Source organism: Pristis pectinata, chromosome 12 (assembly GCF_009764475.1).
Source record: "Pristis pectinata isolate sPriPec2 chromosome 12, sPriPec2.1.pri, whole genome shotgun sequence".
Lineage (NCBI taxonomy): Eukaryota > Metazoa > Chordata > Chondrichthyes > Rhinopristiformes > Pristidae > Pristis > Pristis pectinata.
Window position 1 is genome coordinate 53,338,803 of NC_067416.1, and position 26,796 is coordinate 53,365,598.

Consider the following 26,796-nt stretch of genomic DNA (forward strand, 5'->3'; position numbering starts at 1 on the left):
AAATTGGTTTATTATTGTCACATGTACCGAGGTGCAGTGAAACCTTGTCTTGCACACCATCCATAGAAATCAATCCATGACAGCAGTGCGTTGAGGTAGTGTTCAAGTTCAAGTTCCAGTTCCAAGTTACTTTATTGTCATTCACCATATGCTGTAAATAAACACGGAGGAACGAAATGTCGTTTTTCCCAGACTCACACAACAGAGGACATACCTAAAACAGAAGACACACAATAAACGCAGACAAAAAAAAATTGTGCAAGTACAAATAGTGCAGAAAAGTATATAAAGAATACAAATTGAGTGCAGAGTTTGTGCAAAGCCGAGTTGGCCGAAGAAACTACAGAACTCATTGTTTTGCACTAATTGTATAAACATGTTCAGCAGCAGCCAAAGTTCTTTACACCGTTGTGCAAACCAGGGCTTTTGACGCTGCATTTGTCTGAAACTGTCTGCAGGGTATTCAGCAGCCTGACAGCCTGGGGGAAAAACTGTTGTACAGTACAGTAGAGTGGGCCCGGATGCTCCGGTACTGCTTGCCAGACGGCAGTGAGATAAAGAGGTCGTGAGAGGGGTGAGAAGGGTCATCTATGATTCTGCAGACCTTGCCTTTGCATCGTGTGTTGTAGATATCCAGGATGGAGGGAAAAGGTACTCCAATGATCTTTCCCGCTGTTTTCGCAATTTTCTGCAAAGACTTGCGTCAAGATGTTACAGTTACCTTACCAGGCATATATGCAGCTAGTCAGGACACTCTCAATAGAATGTGGTGAGGGTGGGGAAGGGCAGCTTTGCTCTCTTCAGCCGCCGTAAAAAATGGAGACGCTGTTGTGGCTTCTTGGCAAGAGAGGAGATGTTGGTTTACCAGGGCAGGTAGTGTGTTCTATGTATTCCCAAGAACTTACTACAGCTGACTCTCTGTACAATGATGCCATTGATGCACAGGGGTGAGTGGTCAGCTGGGTCTTTTCTAAAATCCGCAATAATCTCCCTTGTTTTGTCCACGTTTAAGGAGAGATTGTTGACTGAGCACCAATACGCCAGCCTCGCCACCTCCTCTGTGTAAGCTGTTTAATCGTTCCTGCTGATGAGGCCCACCGCTGTTGTATCATCAGCAAACTTGATATGGTTGGAGCTTGAGTTGTCAGAACAGTCATGGGTGAACAGCGTGAACAGCAGTGGACTGAGCACGCAGCCCTGGTGAGTTCCAGTGGTCAGCCTGGTGATATTTCAGATGGTACTTTCAGTACGAACTCTGACTGTGTCCTTTCAGATAGGAACTCCAGAATCCAATTGCAGCTGGAGGTGCTGAGGCCCAGTAGGAGTAGCTTCCTTATGAGGTTCTGTGGGATGATCGTGATGAAGGCAGAGCGGACTTCTATGAAGAGCATCGGAACATAAGCGTATTTTTGATCTGGGTGAGACAGGGCCTGGTGGAGGGCAAAGTTCACTGCATCTTCCGGTGACCAATTGGGGCTGTATGCAAACTGAAGGGGGTCCAGTGAGGGAGGGAGAATGGATTTGATGTGTTGCAGGAAGCACGTGATGATGATTGGTGTCAGTGCTACAGGGCGGTGGTCATTTACACAGGTTACAGTTGCAATGTAACATAATTACAGAATATCGAATAAAGTGTTAAAGTTAAAATGTAGTGCAGGTGTAAAATAACGTGCAAGATCATAACGAGGATATTAATGAGTTCAGTCCACCTTATCGCACTGGGGCTGTTCAATAAACTTCTAACAGCGGGATAGAAAATGTTCTTGGGTCTGGTGGGACGTGCTTTCAGGCTTTTGTGTCTTCTGCCCGATGGGAGGGGGATAAAAGGGAATGTCCAGGGGTGGGGTCTTTGATTATGCCGGCTGCTTCACTGAGGCAGCGAGGTGTAGACAGACTGCATTGAGGGGAGGCTGCTTTCCGTGATGTGCTGAGGTGTGCCCACAACTCTCTGCATTTTCTTGCCGTCTCGGGCAGAGTAGTCGCCGTACCAAGCTGTGATGCATCTGGATAGGATACTTTCAGTACTGCATCGATAAATAATGGTGACTGTCAAAGGGGACGTGTCCAACGTTTTTAGCCTACTGAGGATACAGAGGAACGGGTGAGCTTTCTTGGCCATGGCATCCACGTGGTTGGACCAGGCCAGACCATTGGTGATGTTCAGTCTTGGAAACTTGAAACGCTCAAGCCGCTCGACCTCAGCACCGTTGATGTAAACAGGAACATGTGCACTGCCCGCTTACTGTATGTAATGACCAGCTCTAGTAGGCCGGAGCTAAAACAACAGGAAGACGGCGTGCTAGCAGGAGGTGGAGAGCCGAAGGGCACGTTGTCAATGCAACAAGGAAAGTGTCCTCAAAACGAAGGATCTGTTCGGGACTTTGGACAAGTGGAATACATGGCTTTTTCTTTGTCATTGGTGCTGAGGTGGAGACAGTTGGCAGCTCGAGGTTGACCTGGAGCAGATACGTGGATGCTGCAGATAAGGAGACACATCAACCCCTCTACTTCCTCAGAAGGGGAAGGAATTCAGCATGTGCAAGATGTTTCATTCCAATTCTTACAGATGCTCAATGGAAAGCCTCCGATCCAGATGCATCACAACTTATTTTAGCAACTGCTCTGCCGAAGACCGCAAAAGGCTGCAATAACCGAAAACCTCGTTCTCCAGGTAGCTATTCCCGGTCTACTGCATCGCACAAAATCCAATAACTATCCAGATTAGTCATGTTTATGTCGTCTTTCTCCCTTTACACCATAGTGTGGATGTGTTCGAGTACATTCATCAGTCAAAAGACATTTCTCTCTCCAACTCAATTGCTCTCTGTTTCTCTCTCTCTATCTGTCTCTCCCACTCTTTCTCAATAGCACACGTCTCTCCCTCTGTCATAAGTTCTCCTTCGTCCTCCGTCTCTTTCTTTCCACTCACAATCTTTCGTTTTGTACATCCTCACAGTTTTCGACCAGTCAGGACCTGTGGAGTTGCAACATAAACGCTGCTTCTCCTTCCAAAGATGCAGTCCACCTCACGAAGTGTTTCCAGCCGTGCTATCATTTAATTTCTTCCAGATTTCCTGCACTTTCAGCGGGATTCGTTTATTTAATTTACATTCTCTCTGTCTCTCTTTCGCTCCCACTCTCCGTCTCTCCATCGATCTAACTCTCCCTCTCTCTTTGACAGACACACTCACACATGCACATACACACAAACACACGCACACGCACACACTCACGCGCACACACACATCAATCAACCATCCCTATATCTATCTCATTTTCTGTCACTCCACATATGCCAAATTAGTTCACGTCTCCGTGCGGCGCCTTCGGCATGGGAAACGAGCAGCAGAACAATTTTGGATCTGATACTTGCTGCGGTTCTGCGGGGTTTGCGGGGAGAGTTACTGCTTCAGATTGCACCAGTAATCACAATTCAGCACGAACTCTGTGCTCTCTCTGAAGGCTAACGTGAACATCGTTGGTATGTGATGTCGTCAGCCTTACTTACTATTGCCGCGCTGTCCCCTTGTATTGATCAGGATTGACTGTGTCCGCACCCAGTCTCTGCAAGTTGAATGGTTCGCCTAAATATACATTTGGGGAAGTCGTCGGCTAGGCTGGGTGTGGAGGGCGGACATGATGGGGAGATGTGGTGCACCCATTGGACTGACATATACTGCCCGCCCACTACCTCTACGTCACCACCCGCACAAACGGTCGAAGTGCGAACATCCTTAAGGGCGACGGCAGTTGGTTGTGAGGATTGTTATCAAACTCATCCTTTATAACCGAAATGCGAATTCTCGTTCTCTGGATTGTTTGTGGAACTTGTCTGATAGGTAACTGCGCAACGGGCAACTCATCCACTTTCTTGATTCAACGGGGTTTCGACCTGAATTGTGAAAGCCGTCGTTCTGATTCTTACTATTTCAAAATATTTTTCAGACTCGAGTAATGGAGATTCTGTCACTCAGACGGTGTCCTCAGAAGTGAAGACAGAAGGAGAGGAGGTGACTTTCAGCTGCAGCTATGGTACTACAAGGAGCAGCTACAGTTTATATTGGTACCGGCAACGGTCAGACCCAAGACCTGAGTTCATACTGAGCAAATATACAGGTGGAAGTGAAGATAAAGCAGATTTTGCCCAAAATCGCTTCAACGTCCATCTCCAAAAGGAAAGAAAATTCACCCGTTTGACCATCTCATCGCTGCAGTTGAGCGACTCTGCAGTTTATTACTGCGCTTTATGCCACACAGTGATCTAAACCAGTTAAACCCTCGCACTTAAACTCCAGCTTCTGTGTAGATGTCGAGTTTTCCCGCTGTTGCTGGATACATCTGCACCCTGTGTGTTGTTTGTGGTTTTCCGCCGCCCTGAAAACTCGTCCCAAATTCTTTCAGTTTCACTCACCCTCGGTCTCTGTAGCCTCCGCTGTGGCTTTACTGTCACTCGCTTTCCAATGTCCAATAACCTCTGCTCTCCCCTGGTTTTATTTTTCTGGGATATATGAATGTTTGCATCAGCTGGCCGCCGTGTTCTCTTCGCGTGTACCGGTCTGTTTCCAATTCAATTCCGATACTCAGAAGCTCCATAAAGTGAGCGGCCCCGATGTAGTCGCCGGCTTTATTCTCAGTTCCTGCGGGCCAGCTGGTGGGAATTATCGCAGAAATCCTTGACATCACTCTGCTCCAATCTGAGATTCCTACCTGCGTTAAGACGACCAGTTTCATCAAGGCATGGTGTCTTAATAACTAGGGGATGTCACTCTGACATATGGAATCATGAATTGCTTCGAGACCCTGGTCTTGTCACACATTAACTCCAGCCTCCCAGACAACCTCGTCACTTTGCATTTCACTACCTCCGAAACAGGTCCATGGCGGATGTCATCTCCCTAGCCCTGCACGAGTATCTGGCACATCTGGAAAACAAATACACCTCAGTCAGACCCTTTTTACCGAATAAATCTCCACCTGTACATCATAATTGCGAACGTACTCATATCCAAGCTCTCCGACATTGGTGTCTGCAACTTTCTTCCTCCGCAAATGTATCTTTGACTTATTGACCAACAGACCGCAATCAGTAAGGATGAGCGACAGCGCCTCCTGAATAATCCCCAACAAATACAGTAGGCCACAGGTCTGCGTTCTCAGAAACTTGCTGTTCTCCCTCGACACTCAGGACTCTGTGGTCACAATCGACTTTAACTTCATTTGCAAATTCGCGGATTACATAGCCGTTGTGGGCCAGATCTCAAACAATGAGTCCATGAAGCAGATGGAGAGTCTTGTACCATCGTGAAAAGGCACACACCTCTGCCTCAGTCTCATAAAATTGACATTTATCGTTTTCACACCTGTCTGTCTCAGTGCTGCTGTGGTGTAGATTGCTCAGAGCTTCAAATTCCGTCCCCGATGTAAGTATCGGCAACTTTTTTCCTGCTACAACCACGTGGAAGCTGTTGACATGATAGCACACCAGCGCATCTACATCTCCAGAAGATGGAGGAAATTCGGCATGTCACCGATGACCCTCACCAGTTTATACAGAGGCTGTACAAACAGCGTGATAGATTGGCATGGCAACAGCTCGGCCAAAGCCCACAAAACATTACAGAGTTGTGCAGGCAGCCAAGTCAGTCACGAAAACCATCCTCCACTCCACAGAGTGCGTCTATACTTCCCGATGCATCGGGAAAGCAGCCAACATTTTCAAGGACCCTTCTTCTTCCCCATTCCATCCCATCGGGCAAAAGGTAGAAAGGCTTTACATCACGTATCGCTGGACTCAAGGACAGCTTCTATCCAGCTTACATACCGGTAAGTTGCACTGTAGTTGTTGCAGCGACAGACAGCGGAAGAAGCAGAGCAGACAGGCATGGAAGGAAGGAAGAAGAGGAGAGAGAGAATTTTACAAAGAGACCGGCACGGGGACGGGGAAAGAGAAAGAGCGAGGAGAGAGATTGACGATCAATACATAAACGCAGACGGAGGAGAGGGCAAAGTGAGAGTGAAGACACACAAACACAGACAAAGATACACACACACACACAAGGCCACATGCGCACACACAGTGCCAGACACAGAATCACACACACACACACACACAGACACACAGACACACACACACACACAAACACACACACACACACTCAACAAGGGAGATTGACAGACAGAGTGGAGAAAGAGAGAAGATGTGTGTGCGTGTGAGTAAGTGAGAGAGAGAGAGAGAGAGAGAGAGTAAGAGAAACTCTCGCCTTGGCTGAGACATTGCGGTGCTTTAGCTCTCAAACATGAGTCATTCACATACAAGGAATATGTCCTTGGGAATCGCGACATTGTTAAACGTTTCAGACTTGAATTTCAGAGAGACAGACTGAAAGAGACAGAAGGGAACAGGTTGGGCAATAGCCAGACGTGCGATCAAATCCACATCATATTCTGATTGTTGCCTCGCCGTTTCTGTTTTGAATCAAAACCTGATAGGTATGTGTGAACACTCTATCTCTCTCTCTCTCACTTTCTCTCTGTCTTTCTGTCTCTTTCTCACTTCCTCTCTGTCTGTCTGTCCTTCTGTCTCTCTCTTTCTGTCTGTCTCTCTCTCTCTCTCTCTCTCACACACACACACACACACACACACACACACACACACACACACACACACACACACACACACACACAGAAAGAACGACAGACAGGGAGCGAGAGGACAGAAATTGAAAACCAAGCAAGGAGATGGATCTTCTTTCTTTTCATTGCATTGATCCGCGAAGTTCTAATTCACCAACCGGTCTTCCAGCAGAGAACCACCACAGTCTATCTTACAAAAAGTGAAGACGGCTGTTGTTGTGTTCCTCATGTCCCTCACTAATTATATTGGCCGGTCTGCCAGGGGAGTCTCCAATAATGTGGACAGTGTGGATATCTTATTCCTAATACACTCGTAAGCTGTTCAGATATTCTAGTTTGTTCCGGAAACTAGGCCGAAACATTCAGTGACACAGGAATCTCCCGAAGTAAGGGCTGAAGTGACTATAATACTGAACTGCAGCTACTCGGCCACGGGCTCGATTTTTTTTTGCTGCAGTCAATATCGTGGGGAACAGCAGAGATATACGCTGAAGATCCGTGGCTCAGGAAGAGTATCTCCTTCACGAGAATACCCGGAGAGTTTCTCGGCTGCTTTACAGAAAGGTAGGAAGAAGGTCAACTTAAGTATCACCGGGGCTCTTGTGTCGCATACCACAGGGTATATTTGCGGATGGTGTCACACGGTTGCAGGGTAAAAATCACTCAGAGCGCGCTCGCCAGGGGTGCACATACCCGGGAGGAAGTGACATCAATTCAGAGTTTTATTTTCTTTACTGCACACTGACACCTTTATGCAGCCGGTCATGGTGCAACGCAGAGTTGTTGTAATCTTTTGCCTGCAATGGAAACAATATGTCAGTGTGCACATAAATGTGTCCACTCATTACCTTGCTGCAGACCACTGCTGCATGGGTTATCTCTGTAATTTCAGAACCTCAACCGACAAACCTGTTTCTATTCCTTTCCAATTTATTTTTGCGTTAGCATCACATTTAGCAACCAGACCTTCCGTGATTTCACCGGAGCCATTGACAAAAATAGTGAATAGTTCGCCTGGCAGTGACCCCTGATACATATAACTCGATGCAGAGAGAGACGTAGTGACAAACAGAGCGAAGGGCTGGCTGGATAGAAGGAAGGAAAGAAGACAGAAGAAAACAGACACAGAAACAAGAAAGAGGGATATATATATATTTATACAGAGAGAGAGAGAGAGAGAGAGAGAGAGAGAGAGAGAGAGAGAGAGAGAGAGAGAGAGAGAGAGAGAGAGTCACATATACACATAGAAGGGGTGATGCAGGTGTGAGAAAGCGAAAGGTTTTAGAGAGGAAAGTCATAGTGGGAGAGGGAGGTAGAGAGGGAGAGTGAGAGAAAAGGAGACAGCGATATAAGGTAAGGAGGAGAGATAGAAACAAATTCAAGTCAGGAAACGTTATCACTGTGTGGGTTGCCAAGGACTTATTCCTTGTATGGGATTGGCTCATGTGCGAGGGCTCAAGCACAGCACTGTGTCAGTCATGGTTAAAAATCCTCTCTCTCTCTCATCCTCTCTCTTTCCACCTCTCTAATTCTCCCCTGTTGTGTGTGTGTGCGTGCGTGCGTGTCAGTGTATGTGTGTGTCGGGGTGTCTGTGACAGTGTGTTTGTGTGTCTTTTTCTCATTTTCCCCTCTCCTCCATCTGCGTTTATGGATTCTCATCATATGTGGGTCTCTCTCTCTCTCTTTCTTTCTCCATCCCCCTGCCTGTCTCCTTGTAAGTTTCATTCTCTCCCCTTCTTCCTTTCATCCATCCCTGTCTGCTCTGCTTCTCCCGCTGTCTCTGGCTGCAGCAACTGCAGTGCCGCAGGGATCGGGACGTGGGCAACTTGACAAAATCTGTATTAATATCTCCGATGTTCACTCAAAATGTCTGGTTTCCAGATGCCACGACCATGCGATATTGCATGAAATGTAAATTGCAAGAGACTGCAGTGAATTTAAATCGAAGAAATACATGTATGTTGTGGTCAGACGGAACGGTAAGTTGTGACCGGACACAAGGGTCCCATGGATGAATCTCCCTCGGTTAACGAAATGACATAGTCAGAAAAATGTGAAAAATTCCGAACTTGTTCCGGGTGCAGGGAAATTAAAGCAAACATATTGTTCAAATGGTGAAAGATTACAACCACTCTGAAATGCAGCATTTGTGTTCTCCATTTGGGTCAAATGAAAAATTTGACAAATGATGTGTTGACTCCATGACGAGGTGGATTGGCAGATCAATAATTCTGAGTGTCGAGGGAGAAAAGCAAGGTTCTGAGAACTCAGCCTTGTGCGTCACTGTGTGTGTGTGTGTGTTTGTGTGTGTGTGTGTGTGTGTGTGTGTGTGTGTGTGTGCGCGTGCGTGGGTGAGGGAGGTATTGAAAAAGGCCCTGTCTCTTATCTTTACTGATTGTGGTCTGTTGGTCAAGAAGCCAAGGATCCAGGTGCGGAGGAAGGAGGATTCAGGCAGCAGTTTGGAGATGAGTGCGTTTGGAACTATTGTGTAAAGGCGGAGCTTTAGTCAATAAATAGGAATCTGACGGGGTTGACTGTGTTATCCTGATGTGTCAGATCTTAGTGTAGGGCCATGGAGATGGAATCCGCCGTGGTCCAGTTTCGGCGGCAGCGAAGTGCAGTGGGTTCGAGGTTCTCTGAGAGGCTGGAGTTAATGTGTGACATGACCAGCCTCTCGAAGCATTTCATGATTCAAAATGTCAGAGTGACCGTGGTCGTCTTAACGCAGGTGAAATTCTCAGACTGGTGTAAGGAGATGTTCAGGACTTCTGCGAATACTCCGATCAGCTGGTCTACGCAGGTTCTGAGAACAGGGCGAGCGACCATCCGGACCGATCACATTCCCGAGGTTCGATGTATCTGACCTGAAATGGAAACAGTCCAGTGACGCGAATGGAGCACGGCTGAGAGCGGATAATATTCTTCATATAGCCAAGAAAAGTAAAACCAGAGGAGAACAGAGGTTATGAATCAAAAGACTGACATTGCAAACTGAGAGACTGAAAAAGCCACAGAGGAAGCTGCACAGACGGAGGCCAAGGGAAACTGAAAGAATTTAGGACGAGTTCTCAGGGTGGCGGGCAAACCACTAACAGCACGCAGGGAGCTGATGTACCCAGCTGCAGCGGGCAAAGTCGACATCGACACAGAAGCTGGAGTTTTTGTAGGATGGTTTAACTGGTTTACATCACTGTGCGGCTGAAGGCGCAGTAATAAACTGCAGAGTCGCTCAGCTGCAGCGATGAGATGGTGAAACTGGTGAATTTTCTTTCCTTGTTGAGATGACCAGTGAAGCGAGTTTGGGCAAAATCTGCTTTATCTTCACGTCCACCTGACAGTTTGCTCAGTATGAACTCAGGTATTGATTGCGACAGTTGCCGGTACCAATATAAAACGTAGTTTCTCTCTGTAGTATCATAACTGCAGCTGAAAGTCACCTTCTCTCCTTCTGTCTTCGCTTCTGAGGACACCGTCTGAGTGACAGAATCTCCACGACCCAGGTCTGAAAAATATATTCAGATAGTAAAAGATTATTCAGACGACTTTCACAATTCAGGTCGAAACCTCGCTGAATCATGAAAGTAGATGAATTGTCTGTTGCGCACTTACCTATCAGACAAGCTCCACAAACAATCCAGAGGACGAGTAATCGCATTACGGCTGTAAAGGATGGGTTTGCTGATAACCCTCACACCCAACTGCCGTAGGCCTTTAGCATGTTCCCGCTTCTACCGTTTGTGCGGGTGGTGGCGTGGAGGTGGTGGGCGTAGAGTGAACGTCAGACCAATGGGAGCACATCCTCTTCTCAGCAGCTCCGCCCTCTTATCCACGCCTGCCCGCTTTCTTCCCCAGATAGGAAGCAGTCGATGTACTTTTGTGAGAACGGTTCAGTTGCAGAGACCGGTTGGGGAAAGAACCAACCTTGGTCAATATACCGGGAACAGCTCGGTGTTGTTAACTGAGGCTGATGACGTTGCCGTTTCAACGATTGTCTATTTTGCCTCCAGCGAGAAGACAGACTGACTGGTGTAAATTGATAACTGGTTCAATCTGTCACTGAGGAAGTATGTCTCCCCGAAATCCCGTCGAACTGTTGCGAAGGATGAGCGCCAAAATTGTTTTGTTGGTCGTTCCACATTCAAAACGCGCTGCCCGGAGGCGTGGGCTAATTCGGCACATAACCAGTGACAGAGAATGGTCGATTGACGTTTGTGTGTGTGTGTGTGTGTGTGTGTGTGTGTGTGTGTGTGTGTGTGTGTGTGTGTGTTTATTTGTGTCTGCGTACGTGTGGGAGTGTATGTATGTGAGTGTGTATGTGAAAGTCAGAGGGAGAGTAAGACAGAGAGAGATACAGAGAGAGAATGTTTGAAATCTCTCTCACTCTCTGTACCTCACACACACAGAAAGAACGAGATGAGAGGGAGCATGTTTACAGAAATTGAAAAGCAAGCAACGAGATTAATATTCTTTCTTTTTGTTGCGCTGATCTGCTCAGTCCTAATTTGCCAACCAGTCTTCCAGCAGAGAACCACCACAGCCCATTCATAAAAACTGTAGGTGGCCGTTGTTGTGTTCCTTATATTCCTCACTAATGATATTGGCCGTGCTGCTCGGGGCGTTCTGATGAAGTGGGTCTCTTATGCCAAAAGCACTTGTAGGTCGTTCATACATTCTCGCTTATTGTTGGAACGAGGCGAAAATGTTCAGTTATCCAAGATCCTGCCGAACTAACACTGAAGAGGGACTGACCAGACTACTGAAATGCATTTACTCCGCGACAGGCGCGATTTTATTTTTGCTGCAGTCAATATAGTGGGGAAAAGCTGAGATACGTGGCTCAGGAACAGTACCTCCGTCACGGGAATAGCTGAAGAGTTTCTCGGCTTCTTTGCAGCAAGCTCGCAAGAAGGTCCACTAAATTATCACCGTGGATCTCGTGTCTGATTTCGCAGAGAGAGACTGAGAGAGAAAGAGAGAGAGAGAGCGAGAGAGAGAGACGGAGAGTGCGGGGTATATAGAAAGAGAGACAAGGGGGTGAGTGAGGGAAGAAAGAGAGGGAGAGATGCAGAGATAAGACAGATAAAGAACAGTATTCAGAGAGAGGCTGTAAAGAACCGCACAATGTGGTTGGTGTCCAGGAGGTTCAGCTCGGAGTTAGCCGCCAATTCTCTGCTTGCGCAACGCCACCAGTCTGACTTAGTAAAAGGTGCCGCGGATCTGTGTTTTCTCTTCAATATCCGTCATCTCCGTGGAATATCTGGAAACGTTCTGCATTTTAACATGAAGACAGATGGCATGTGTTCCCTGTGTTCCCTACTGATTATATTAGCTGTGCTGCCTGATGATTCCCTGCTTATTCTCCCACTCTGGTCTGTGTGTATAATGCACTCCTGGGTGTTCACATATTCTGTGGTTTGTTTCAGCAACGAACGGGAAAGATTCGGTCAGCGAGGATCCGGTTGAATTAACGGTTATGGAAGGAAAGAACATAATAGTGAATTGTACTTACCCGGAAGAGAATGCAAAGCTTTTGTGGCACTTTTAGCATTGTGGGAAATCTCCAAAATATTGGGTGAAGATATTCAGCTGGAAAATGATAGAATAGTTTCCTGAGTGTCCAGCCAGATTTTCCGCAGAGATTCAGTAGGATCACAACAGTGTTTATTTAAATACCTCCAGGAACACGCTGTCGGAATCCGCCGCGTATCTCTGTGCCATGGAACCCAAACTGTTGCAGGAGATGACGGATCCGGGGAAATCCTATCCTGGGTGTTGCAAAGGTCGGTCAGTAGAGGGCGTACTTAGCCAAATATGCGTGTTCTCTCTCTCTCTCTCTCTCTCTCTCTCTCTCTCTCTCTCTCTCTCTCTCTCTCTCTCACACACACACACACACACTAACACAAACACACACACACACACACACACACACACACACACACACACACACACACACACACACACACACACACACACACACACACACACACACACAGAAAAGAAGGAACAAGTGAGGATAGAGATCGAAAAGCAGACAGAAATATGACCTGCCCTTCCTGATTCCTACCCGAATCTGTTCAGATATGTTTCGCCAATCAATCATTTAGCAAAGAACCACACAAGCGCATATCCCACAGAATGAAGGGTGCCGTTGATATGATTTACATGACAATATCAGTGTTAAACTCTTGAAAATAATATATATTCGTTCAAATTACCTTCAGGTCGATGGCCATTTGATCTTTGTGCCGTGTTGTCCAGCGAGATTCTGATAAAATCGCCTGTGTGATTTTCTGATGCTCAATGCATGCAAACACTGTTAATATATTCTGTTCTTTGTTGCGGAAACAAATGGGAACGATTCAGTGACCGAGGAACATCCCGAGCTAACGGCGAGGAAGGATAGACTACAATACTAAATTGCAGTGACTCAGCGATAGCTGGATATTTGTTTGGTTCAGTCGCTAACGTGGGGAAAAGCCGAGATATGCACTGCAGATTGTTCACATTCCGAAATAGTACCTGAGTCTCCAGAATTCTCGGAGAAGGTCTCGGCTGCTTTCAGAAAGACAACAAAATGTTTTATTTAAGTACCTCCAAGGCTTTTGTTTCGGGCTCCGCAGTGGAGCTCTGTGCCATGTGGTTACACTGTGGCAGGGAGGAGTCACTCCGAGGGATACAGGCTGCGCTTGCCAGAGGGATCTCTCATTCCGGAGAACCGGACAACACGGAGGCATGTGTTGAGAAACATTACTTTCACCGGAAGAGATCGTCATGATGATCAAGTTAAAACTTACCTTGTTTGTAAATTTGGGAATAAAATGAATACGGAGAGGGAATGTGTGAGTTGAATCACTTGCCGTTGATAAAGACAGTAGGAGAAGGAAGGTGGCGTGAGATTTTCTGATGGATAGATTGAGGGTGATAAAGAGAGGAGAGGTGGAGCGGGGAGAGAGAGAGATGGGGTGAGAGAAGAAGAGAGAGTTGAAATATGGTAATGAATGCGGACATGAGAGAGCAGAGAAAGGAGGGGCAAGGGGAAGAAATAAAGACACAATGAGGAAAGAGATAGAGAGTGACAGGTAGATAGACAGATTGATAGATCGATCGATGGATAGATAGAGATTGACATGATGGGTTGATAGAAGGAAAGAAAGAATGAAAGAAAGGAATGAAGATTGATAGATAGATAGATAGATAGATAGATAGATAGATAGATAGATAGATAGATAGATAGATAGATAGATAGATAGATAGATGGGTAAAGAGATAGATAGATAGATAGATAGATAGATAGATAGATAGATAGATAGATAGATAGATAGATAGATAGATAGATAGATAGATAGATAGATAGATAGATAGATAGATAGATAGATAGATAGATAGATAGATAGATAGATAGATAGATAGATAGATAGATAGATAGATAGATAGATAAAGAGAGAATGAGAGCGAGAGAATATGAGCCATAGCTGACATTGACCGAAGCTCAGATAGGCCATGAATTCAAATATCGGCCAATCCTCTACCAACAAGACGGCCCTCGGACCTCCCACACAACGATGAGAGCTCCTCATTTGAATTCAATCCCTCATATTCGTCATCCGTCATGTATTGGCCAATTTTGAATGCAATACACAAAGTCTCTATGGATCCCAAGTGCCTTAATCGTCTGGATTAAATTAACACGAGGAACTTTGAGGGTGCTTTTCCCAGGTCCACGTAGTCAAAGGCCACTGACCAACCCTCAACATTTATCTTCGTTCTCAGTAACTCGATGAATAAGGACGGGAAGATCCCTCCCGCACGAAGCCGAGATGAGAGTAGATTTCATCCCAAAGTATCTTCTGCAATAATTTCCCGACCACTGATGTGAGGCTCATCGGTCTATATTTTCCTGTTTTTTATTCTTCTTGATTGCCCATCTTAAACTGAAGAAAAATACGGAATGTTTGTCAGTCGTGTGGAATCTCGCCTGTAAATGCAGAGGATACAACGATCTCTGTTTGGGTCTCAGAAGTCTTCGAACTTGCCTCTTTCAACAATCTGGGAAAGGCTTCATCCGTCCATGGGGATTTATCCACCTTAAAATTCCCCAAGTGAACCAACGTCTCCTCCTTCTTGATAAGGACATGCCTTAAAAATCAGCACACCATACACTGACCTCACTCTCCTCCATGCCTGTAGCCATGGTAAATGCAAGTCCAGGTCTCCTCAGAATAATAAAATACACTATTTCTCTGATTGTTTTCACTAATTCCCACATACATATTGCCATTAAAGATCAACATCAAAGACGCCTCCCGGTGCATCAGCCGCCCTCAATTTGGAAAATGAGACCATCAGGCTGTGCTCAGCTGCGTCCTGAGACCCTTAATCTACACTCTAATACATTTACGACTGTGTAGCCATATTTGTCTGTAACTGCAGTTGCAAGTTTACGGAAAACTCCATGGTGAAATTGGTAAATTGGTTTATTATTGTCACATTTACTGAGGTGCAGTGAACCAGTCTTTTGCATACCGTACAAACATAGCAATTCGTATAACAGTGCGTTGGGGTAGTGCAAGGTAAAACAATAACAGATATCGAATAAAGTGTTACAGTTAAAGGCAATGTGCTGTGTATGTGGAAAGTGAGCTGCAAGGTCATAACGAGAAACCTAATGTCAAAAATCCACCATGTCGTGCCAGGGGACCGTTCAATTGTCTTAAAAGAGTGGTACAGAAGCTGTTCCTGAGCCTGGTGCTACGTGCTTTCAGAGTTCTGTATATTCTTCCCGATGGGAGGAGAATGGGAGAGAATATCCAAGGGGTGGGATCTTTGATTATGCTGACTGATTATGGAGGCCGAGAGAAGTTCAGACAGCGTCCATTGAGGGGATGCTGGTTTCTGTAACGTTCTGAGGTGTACCCACAACTTTCTGAAGTTTCCTACGGTCTCGGGCAGAGTAGTTGCCGTAGCAAGCTGTGATGCATCTGGATCGGATGCTTTCTGTGGTGCATCGATAAAAAATGGTAATTGTCAAAGGGGACGTGTCCAATTTCTTTGGCCTCCTGAGGAAGTAGAGGTGCTGGTGAGCTTTCTTGGCCATGGTATCCACGTGGCTGAACCAGGTCAGGCTTCTGGTGATGATCATAATGGAAAAGTGAAACTCTCAACGCTGTCGACCTCATGATCATTGATGTAAACAGCTGCATGTGCACTGCCCCGTTCCTGAAGCCAATGAACAGATCTACTGGCCCGGATCTCAAACAATGAGAAGACGGCGTACAGGAAGGTGATAGAGATCCGAGTGGCATGGCGTCAACACAATAACCTTACCCGAAATGTTGTCAAAACGAAAGAGCTGGTCGTGACTTCAGACAAGTGGAGTACATGACCCTTACATTATCAGTGGTGCTGAGGGCGAGACAGTTGACAGCTTCAGGTTGTCCTGGAGCAGCCACGTGGACGCTGCAGACAAGGAAGCACATCAACCTCTCTCGTTCTTCAGGAGGCGAATGAATTCAGCATGTCCCCGAAAACACTTACCAATTCTTACTGATGCGCAACAGAAAGCTTCCGATCCAGAATCATCACAACTTGGTTTGGCAACTGCTCTGCCCAACACCGCATGAAATTGCCGAGAGGTATCTCTGGAATAATCCGACTGGATGGAATGAAAACATTAATTGAACACTTTAAAACAGGGATATGCTGCCATTTTCGGATCAGAGCTTCTAACCAGCGCGGCCCAGATATTCAAGTACCAATAATTGGGATGGGATGCCTGTTGTAAAATACCCAATTTTGACGATGATACAAAATCATGTAAGGATGTCAGTCGTGAGGAAGAAGATCAGGCTGCAATAATGGAAAGCTCCGCTATCCAGGCCGCTATTCCAAGTCTACACTATCGAAAAGATCAGAACTATCCAGATCTGTCACGTTTTTGGGCATCTTTCTCCATTTACACCATCGTGTAGATCTGTACGTGTACATTTAGCAGTCAAAAGTCATTTCTCTCTCCAACTCAATTCCTCTGTATTTCTCTCTCTATGTCTGTCTCTCCCTCTCTCTCTGTCTCACTAACACACGTTCTCTCCCTCTGCCACAATCTCTTCTTCGTCCTCCGTCTCTTTCCTTTCACTTACATTCTCTGTTTTCGAACCTCCTCTCAGTCTTGGGCCAATCAGGCTGTGGTGTTTACTTGTGTTTATTGTCCAAATGCATGAAGCCGTGCCATGGAGCAGCAACACGAACGCTGCTTCGCCTTCCAAAGATGCAGTGCACCCAACGAAGTATTTCCAGAAGTGCTGTTGTTTACTACATTGGCAGTGATGTGCGTTCCTTTAATATACATTCTCTGTGTGTGTGTCTCTCTCTGTCTTTCTCTCCCGCTCTCTATCGCTCCCTCTCTCTTTCACAGACACACAGAGCCACAGACAGACAGACACAGACAGACAGACAGACAGACAGACAGACAGACAGACAGACAGACAGACACACACACACACACACACACACACACACACACACACACACACACACACACACACACACTCAAAACGCACCAATCTACCCTCCGTCTATCTATCTCATTCTCTGACAGTCTTTATGTGCTCAATCAGCCTATGTTTCTCTCCAGTGGGAAGAACGAGCAATAGAACAATTTTGGATCTGATCCTTCGTCACGGTTCGACGGGGAAGGTGTGGAGATTTACTTCCTCAGATTGAGATTGAATCAGTAATCATATTTCACAAGGCAGTCTGTGTGCTCGCTGAAGGCTAAATTCTCCATCGCTCATACTGCGATGTCGTCAGCCTTCGTTACTAGTGCCAAGCTGTCCTCGGTATATTGACAAAGGTTGATTCTTTCCCCATCGGTCTCTGCAGTTTGAACCATTCTCATAAAAGTACATCGCTTGTGTCCCATCATGGGAAGTAGGCCCGTAGGCGGAGTATGGAGGGCGGAGCTGGTGGGAAGATGAGATGCTCCCATTGGTCTGACATTCACTCCCCGCCAACCACCTGCCCGCCACCACCCTCACAAACGGTAGAAGCAGGAACGTCCTGAAGAGCGACGTCAGATGGTTGTGAGGGTTACAATCAAACTCATCCTTTATAGCCGAAATGCGCATACTTGCCCTCTGGGTTGTTTGTGGAACTTGTCTGATAGGTAATTGTACAACAGACAATTCAGCTACTTTCTTGATTCATCGGGTTTCGACCTGAATTGTGAAAGCCGTCGATCTAATCTCTTACTATTTGAAAATATTTTTCAGTTCCAAGTCATGGAGATTCTGTCACACAGACGGTGCCCTCAGAAGTGAAGACAGAAGGAGAGGAGGTGACTTTCAGCTGCAGCTATGATACTACAGAGAGCGACTACTTTTTATATTGGTACCGGCTACGGTCAGACTCAAGACTTGAGTTCATACTGTTCAAAGCTTCAAGTGGATCTGAAGATAATGCAGATTTTGCCCAAACCCGCTTCACCGGCCATCTACAGAAGGAAAGGAAATTCACTAGTTTGACCATCTCATCGCTGCAGCTGAGCGACTCTGCAGTTTACTACTGCGCCTTCTGCCGCACAGTGATGAAAACCAGTTAAACCCTCATACAAAAACTCCAGCTCTATGCAGATGTCGACTTTGCCCGAAGCTGCTGGATACATCTGCACCGTGCATATTGTTTGTGGTTTCCCTCCGCCCTGAGAGCTCGTGCCTAAATTCGTCAGGTTCCCTCGACCTCGGTCTGTGCAGCTTCCGCTGTAGCTTTACTGTCACTCACTTTCCAATGTCTGTCTTTTGATTCGTAATCTCTGTTCTCCCATGGTTTTATTCCCCGGGATATCTGAATGTTTGCAACAGTTTGTCGCCGTGTTCCATTCGCGGTCACTGGTCTGTTTCCAATTCAAGTCACAGATATCGAACCTCGCGAAAGTGATGGAACCCGATGGAGTCCCCGTCCTTGTTGTCAGATCCTCCGCGAACATGCTGGTGAGAGTTTTCACGGAAGTGCTTAACATCTCCCTACTCCAATATTGGTTCCTTCCTGCATTAAGACGACTAGGGCGCCGTCACTCTGACATCCAGAATGATTAAGTGTTTCGACAGACTGGTCATGTCACACATTAACTCCAGCCTCCCAGACAACCTCGACTCACTGCATTTCGCTACCACCGAAACTGGTCCACGGCGGCTGTCATCTCCCTGGCCCTACGCTAATATCTGGCACATCTGAATGACAAGGCAACCTCCGTCAGACTCCTATTTATTGACTAAATCTCCGCCTTTAACACCATAATTCCAAACGCACTCAACTCCTATCTCCTCGACATTAGTGTCTGCAGCCTGTTTCCTCCGCACCAGGGTTCTTGCCTGCTTGACCAACAGACCACAATCAGTATGGATAAGCGGCAATACCTCCTCAGTAATGCTCGACACACACGATAACCCAAACGGCTTCGATCTCAGAGCGTTGCTTTTCTCCTTTAACACTCATGACTCTGTGGTCAAAATGTGCTTTCACTTCATTAACATGTTTGCGGATGACACCTCCGTCGTCGGCTGGATAGCAAACAATGACGAGACGGAGACCATGAAGGAGATGGAGGGTCTCGTGCCATCGTGTCAAGACCACAACATCTGCCTCAGTGTCAGAAAAAAGAAGCTAATGGACTTCACGCTCGTTTATATCAGTGGCGCTGAGGTGCAGATTGTTCAGAGCTTCAAATTCCTAGGTGTAAGTATCTCCATCATTTATTCCCACTCCAGCCACGTGGAGAGTTTGGACAAGATAGCACACCAGCGGCTCTACATCTTCAGAAGACTAAGAAAAGAAGATACAAAGTGGAACATAGTTCACTGCAGCAAAGTACAGGCCCTTCTGCCCCCAATGTTGTGCCTACATTTTATCCTGATCTATCTAACCCTTCGCTCCCACCTAGCCCCCACCTCTCTATAATTCATGTGTCTATCTATGTCTCGTAATTGTCCCTAAAATAGCTGCCTCCACAATCTTTGCAGGCATTGCGTTCCAGGCACCCACCACTCTCTGTGTAAAAATCGTACCCCTGACATCCCCCTTTTTCCTTCCTCCAATCATCTTAAAATTATGTCCCCTCTGGAAATAAGTATCTGACTGTCATTCGGCATTCTCCCATGATCCTCACCAGTTTATACAGACGCACAAGAGAAAGCATCTTAACCGGATGCATGATAGTTGGCATGGCAACTGCTTCGCCCAAGCCCGCAAAAAATTGTTCAGTTGTGAACGCAGCTCAGTCCGTCACAAAATAAACCACCTCTCCACTGACTCTGTCTACACTTCCCGCTGACACACACACGCACACACACAAATCAAGGGAGAAAGAGAGAGAGAGAGGAGGAAGCGAGTGGATGAGAGAGAGAGAGGGACAGAGAGAGACAGAGAGAGAGAGTAAGAGAATTTTTAGCCATGGCTGACACAGTGCGATGCTTGAGCCCTCAAAAATGAGCAAATCCCACACAGGGATAAGTCATTGGGATCCCAGACAATGATAAACTTTCTTGACTTGAATTTAAGAGAGACAGATCTAAAGAGAGTGAATAGTACAGGTGGGGAAATAAACAGACTTGGAATCTGAACCACATCACATTAAGAGAAAGAACGAAAGAGAGGGAGTGAGGGTGAAAGTAATTGAAAAGCAAACAAGGGGATGAATTTTCTTTCTTTTTGTTGCACTGATCTGCTCAGTTCTCATTCGCCAGCCAGTCCTCCAGCAGAGAATCACCACAGCCCATCTTACAAAATGTGAAGGGGACGCTGTTGTGTTCCTCATGTTCCTCACTAGAGACATAGGGCGGGCTGCCAGGGGAGTCTCTGATTAAATGGGCTGTGTGGGTCTCTTATGCTCAATGCATTCGTAGGCTGGTCATACATTCTGGTTTGTTGCGGGAACGAGGGGAAAACATTCAAAGACCCAGGAACCTCTTTGCCCAACGATTGATGATGGACATACTATAATTCTAAACTGTAGTTACTCGGCGATGGGCTAGATATTTTTTTGCTGCAGTCATTTTTGTGGGGAGAAGCCGAGAGATGCGCTGAAGATCCGTGGCTCAGGAAGAGTATCTCTGTCACGAGAATACCCGGAGAGTTTCTCGGCTGCTTTGCAGCAGGTTTGCATCAAGGTCCACTGAAGTATCACGGAAACAAACAAGAGAGAAAGAGCGGGGGAGAGAGACGGGGGGAGGGGGAGGGATAGACAAAAAGCGAGAGAGAGAGGGAAAGAGAAACAGTGAGTGAGAGGGAGAGGGAAGGGAGTGATACAGGGAAGATGGTGAGAGAGAAAGGGAGATGTAGAGAGAGCGAAGGCGGTGAGAGGAAAGAATGAGAGGGAGAGACACATTCAGGAAAGCTTATCACTGTGTGGGTTCCCAAGGACATTCCTGGTATGGGATTGGCTCATGTTTAAGGGTTCAAGCAGAACACTGTGTCAGCCATGGCTAAAAATTCTGTCTCTCTGATCCCCCCTCTCTCTCATTGTCACATGCTTAGTGCGTGCGTGCGTGTGTGTGTGTGTGCCTGTGTGCCTTTGTGTGTGTGTCGGTGTATGTGTGTTTCGCTGTGTCTGTGTGTGTGCGTGTCCGTTCATATGTGCGTCGGTGTGTGTGCCTGCCTGTGTCAGCGTGTGTTTGTGTGCCTTCTATCTCACTTTACCTGTGCTGCATCTGTGTGTAAGTTTTCTTATCATTGTGTGCGCCACTCTCTCCCTCTCCCTCTTTCTCTTTCTCCTATACGCCACTTCCTTCCTTCTATCCCTGTCTGCTCTGCTTCTCCCACTCTCTCTGGCTGCAAAAACTGCAGTGTCACAAGGATTGGTAAGTGGCCAACGTTCCACAATTTATTTTAATATCTCCGATGTTTACTCGAAAGGTCTGGTTTCCAGATGCTCCGACAGCACAATATTGTATAGAGAGTAAATGGCAAGAGACTGCAGTGAATTTAAATAGAATGAACGTAGGCATGAATGCATCAGAGAGAAAGGTAACGTGACCGGACACAAGGAACCCATGGTGGGATGTTGTTCGGTTGACGAAAAGACAAATGGAGAAAAATGGGAAAAATTCCTAATTTGTTGGCATTGCAGGGAAATTAAACCAAACATCACGGACAAATGGCAAAAGATTACATCAACTCTGAAATGCAGCAAGATTGGGGTGTCCGTTTGGTCACGCTGCATGGTTCATTATTTTCACAGATACCGAGATGCAGGGGAAAGCTTTGGTTTGCGTGGTGCTGTCCAGACAGATCATTCTAATCACAAGTACATTCGCTTAGCAAAAAGGGGAAAAAAGACACTGAAGAATACGGTGTTGCAGCAACAGAGGAAGTGCAGGGCTGATAAATAAAGTGCTGAATCCACGACTAGTTGGATTGGGAGATCTATAATACCTCACTGAGCGGAAAAGATGTCCGTTCAAGAGACTTAAAAGAGCAGGATGGAAGCTGTCCTTGAGTCTCGCGGTAAGTGTGGCGAAGCTTTTCTACATTCTGCGCAATGGGATGGCATGGGGAAGGGGAGTTGTCCTTGAAAATGCTGGATGCTTTCCCCAGGGAGCGTGAAGTGTAGACGGAATCAATGGAGGGGAAGATTGTTTCCGTTACAGGCTGGGTTGCGATAACAACTGTGCAATTACTTGCGGGCTTGGGCAGAGCAGTTGAAATGCCAATCTATGATGCATCCGGAAAGGATGCTTCTTGTAGAGACTCTGTATAAACTGGTGAGGGTCAGCGGTGACATGCCAAATTTGCTCAGTCTTCTGGAGAAGTAGAGGCGCTGGTGTGCTATCTTGTAAAAGCCTTCCCGTGCTGGAGCATGAAAAAATGTTGCCGATACTTACATCAAGAAATTTGATGATCTGAACAATCTGCACCACAGAAGCACTGGTAAAGGGGGGCGTGAAGTCGAAAAGCTTCTTTTTTCTGACACTGAGGAAGAGATTGTTACCCTTATTCTCCATCTCCTTCATAGACTCCTTCTCGAAGGTGGTGTCATCCGCGAACTTGCAGATGAAGTCAAACCATATTCTGACCACAGAGTCCTGAGTGTTGTGGGAGAGCAGCAAGGTTCCGAGAACGCAGCCATGTGGGTTACCGTGTGTGTTGGGGATTTTTGAAGAGGATCTGTCGCTTACCCTTACTGATGAGATCTGTTGGTCACGAAGCCACGGATCCAGTTGCGGAGGAAGGAAGTTGCGGAAACCCATGTATAGCTGTTTGGAGATGAGTGTGTTTGGAATTATGGCGTTAAAGGCAGAGCGTTAGCCGATAAATAGGAGTCTGACGATGGTGACTTTTTTATCCAGATGTGCCAGATAGTAGTGTAGGGCAGGGAGATGGCATCCGCCGTGGACCAGTTTCGGCGGTAGCGAAATGCATTGGGTCGAGGTTGTCTGGGAGACTGGAGTTAATGTGTGACATGACCAGCCTCTGAAAGCACTTCGTGATTCAATGTGTCAGAGTTGCCGCGCCCTGGTCGTTAAGAGACCATGCCTTATTCTCCTTGATGATACGGGTGTTCCTAACGCAGGTCGGAATTTCAGATTGGAGCACGGAGATGTTAAGGACTTCTGCGAATATTCCCACCAGATGGCCCACGCAGGCTCTTAGATCAAGGCCGACGACTCCATCGGTCCCGGTCACTTTCCCAGGTTCGATGTATCTGACTTCAATTGGAAACAGACCAGTGACAGCGAATGGAACACGGCGGCCAGCTGATGCAGACATTCATCTATCCCAGTAAAAGAAAACCAGGGGCAGCAGAGCTTATGAATCAAATGCCAGACATTGGAAAGTGACTGCAAAGCCCCAGCGGAAGCTGCACAGACCGAGCGCGAGGGGAACTGAAAGAATTTGGGACGAGTTCTCAGGGTGGCGGGAAACCACAAACAGCACGCAGGCTGCAGATGTATCCAGCCGTAGCGGGCAAAGGCTGGAGTATTTGTGCTGGAGTTTAAATGGTTTACATTACTGTGCGATAGAATTCACAGTAATAGACTGCAGATTCGCTTAGCTGCAGCGATGAGATGGAGAAACTGGTGAATTTTCTTTCCTTCTGGAGATGGCCAGTGAAGCGGGTGTGGGTAAAATCTGCTTTATCTCCACCTCCACCTTCACCTGCACCTATGTATAGTATGAACTCAGGTCTTGTATCTGACTGTTGACGGTAACAAAATAAAATGGAGTTGTCCACTGCAGGATAAGAGCTGCAGCTGAAAGTCACCTCCTCTCCTTCCGTCTTCTCTTCTGAGAGCACCGTCTGAGTGACAAAATCTCCATGACTCGGGTCTGAAAAATACTTCCAAAAAGCAAAACATTAGACCGACGGCTTTCACAATTCAAGTCGAAACATCGTTGAATCAAGAAAGTACGTGAATTGTCTATCGGGCAATCACCTATCAGACAAGTTCCACAAACAACCCTGCAGGCAAGTATTCGCATTTTGGCTGTGAAGGATGGGTTTGGTTATACCCCTCACAGCCAACTGCCGTCGCCCTTCAGGATGTTCCCGCATCTACAGTCAGTGCCGGTGGAGGCATGGAGATCGTGGGCGGGGATTAAATGTCAGACCAATGGGTGCACCACCTCTTCCACCAGATCCGCCCTCCACACCCCGGCTACCCGCCTACTTCCCCAGATCCGACACAGTAGATGTGTTTTTATAAGAACGTTTCAGATTGCTGAGGCTGGGTGAGGAAAGAATCAACCCTGGTCAATTTAACGGAGACAGCACCGCACAAATAACTAAGGCTGACGACATCAGTAAGGAATGGAATACGGCGGTCAGCTGGTGCAAACATTCATAAATCCCAGAAAGACATGAAAACAGAGTGTAGCAGAGGTTATGACTCAAAACACACACGATGGGAAGGGATTGACACTGACTCCACAAATGAAGCTGCACCGACCAAGATTCCGCAGGTTGTCATCGCGCTTGGGGTCACACTGTTGCAGGGAAAAAGTCACTCAGAATGCGCACAAACCCCGGAGGCCGTGACATCAGTTGAGAGCTTTTCTGTACTGCACACTGACACATTTGGGCAGCCAATCATTGTGCATAGCAGAGTTTTTGTAATATTTTACCTGTAATGGAAACAATATATCAGCGCGCACATAAATTTGTCCACTCTGCAACTTGCTGCAGACCACTGTTTCATGGGTAATCTCTGAAATTTCACAACTTGCACCGACAATCCTGGATATATTCCTTTGCAATTCATGGCGTCTTCATACAACTTACTTTTGCGTCAGCATCATATTTAGCAACCAGATCTTCCGTGATTTCAGCGGAGCCATTCACAGAAATTGTGAATAGTTCGCGCGGCTGTGATTCTTGTTATACACCACTCGTTGCAGAGAGAGGCATGGTGAAAATCAGAGCGAAGAGCGGGCTGGCATGGAAGGGAGGAGGAAGGGTGAAGGAATCAGTTACGGAAACATGGAAGAGTTAGGGGGAGAGAGCGAGAGAGAGAGAGGAAGGTGACACACATATATAGAGAAGGAGGTGAGAGAGGGAAGGGAGAGAGAGAGGGATAGAGGGGGGAGAGAGCCAAAGCTTTGAGAGAGGAAAGAAATAGTGGGAGATGGAGGGGGAGAGAGATAAAAATGGAGGAGATGATAGAAAATATATGGAGAGAGAAGAGAGAGAGAGAGAGAGAAGGGGTGAGAAAGGGAAAGGAGAGAGAGGGAGAGAGATATGGTGTCGTGAGAGCGAAGGGGGAGAGAGAAGACAGCTTATGACTGTGGGCTTTCCCAAGGACTTATTCCTGGATTGGAATTTTCTCATGCTTGAGGGCTGAAGAAAAGCACTGGGTTAACCATCGCTAAAATTCTCTTACTCTCTCTCTCTCGCATTCTCCCTTGTTGAGTGTGTTTGTGTGTGTGTGTGTGTGTGTGTATGTGTGTGTGTGTGTGTGTGTGTGTCTGCATGTCTGTGTGTGTATGTGTGTGTGCCGTTTTATGTGTGTTTGTGTGTGTCTGTGTGTCTGTGTCTATGTGTGTTTGTGTATCTTCTCGCCAGTGTGAGTTTCTTCTACTCAATGAATCCAGAGCCTGCTGTTTTCTTTCGTGTTTTGTTGCGGAAACAAATGGGAAGGATTCAGTCACCCAGGAAAAATCCCGAACCATCGGTGAAGAAGGATAGACTACAATACTGAATTGCAGTTACTCAGAGACGGCTGGATATTTGTTTGATACAGTCGCTAACGTGGGGAAAAGTCGAGAGATACGCTGGAGAGACATTGTTGTCGAACAGTACCCCCGTCTCCAGAAGGCCAGGAGAAGTTCTCGGCTGCTTTGCAGAAAGACAGCAAGGTGGTCTCTTTAGGTATCACCAGGGCTCACCAGAGTTGATCTATGCCATGGTGTTCACTCAGTGGTCGGGAGAAGTCTCTCGGAGAGCAGATGTTTGCTCTCGCCAGAGGGCGCTCTCACTCCCGAGAACCGGACAACAATTCAAACGACGGCACGGGTTCAGAAACATTACTTTCCCCTGAGTGATGGTCATCATGATCGAGTTAAAACTTACCTTGTTTGTAAATTTGGAAAGAAAGGGTGAGGGAATGTGTCAGTTGAATTGCTTGGTGTTGACAAAGTCAGCGGGAGAAGAAATGTGACGTGAGATTTTCAGATGAATAGACCTGGAGTGAGAAAGAGAGGGAGAGTGGAGCGGAGAGGGATAGCAAGCGGGTGAGAGAGGAAGAGAGACAAGAGAGAGATGAGGATAGATGCGGGCGTGAGGGAGCAGATGAAAGACAAGGAGGTCAAGAAAGAAAGAGTGAAGAGCGATAGAGAAAGATTGAGAGTGATAGATGCACAGAGATCGACAGAGAGTTAGGTAACAGATAGATGGACAAATATATAGAGATAGATGGATGATAGATAGGTAGAGAGATGTATAGATGGCTAGATAGATGACAGACAGGCAGATAGACAGACAGATAGATAGATAGAGAGATAGGGAGAGGGATAAAGTGAGCGAGAGAGTACATGGGCCACAGCTGACATTCACGTAAGCTCCGATAGGCCAAGCGCTCAAACATCAGCCCATCCTCGCCAATAATACGTCCGACACAAATATTAGCGATCCTCATTTGAATTCAATCTCGCATATTCGTCATTTGTCATGCAGTG

The 26,796-nt window shown here is 46.6% G+C and overlaps 3 gene segments (V, D, J or C); 2 read left to right on the top strand and 1 right to left on the bottom strand.

The window, feature by feature from the left end:
* Positions 1 to 3,793: 3,793 nt before the first annotated feature.
* LOC127576432 (T cell receptor alpha variable 14/delta variable 4-like) lies at positions 3,794 to 4,265 on the top strand. The segment is given in 2 exon segments: positions 3,794 to 3,839; positions 3,946 to 4,265. Coding segments are annotated over 2 exon segments (366 nt in total).
* Positions 4,266 to 9,815: 5,550 nt separating this feature from the next.
* Positions 9,816 to 10,310, bottom strand: LOC127576433 (T cell receptor alpha variable 38-1-like). The segment is given in 2 exon segments: positions 9,816 to 10,135; positions 10,243 to 10,310. Coding segments are annotated over 2 exon segments (366 nt in total).
* Positions 10,311 to 17,429: 7,119 nt separating this feature from the next.
* LOC127576434 (T cell receptor alpha variable 14/delta variable 4-like) lies at positions 17,430 to 18,229 on the top strand. The segment is given in 2 exon segments: positions 17,430 to 17,468; positions 17,930 to 18,229. Coding segments are annotated over 2 exon segments (339 nt in total).
* The last annotated feature ends 8,567 nt before the right edge of the window (positions 18,230 to 26,796 follow it).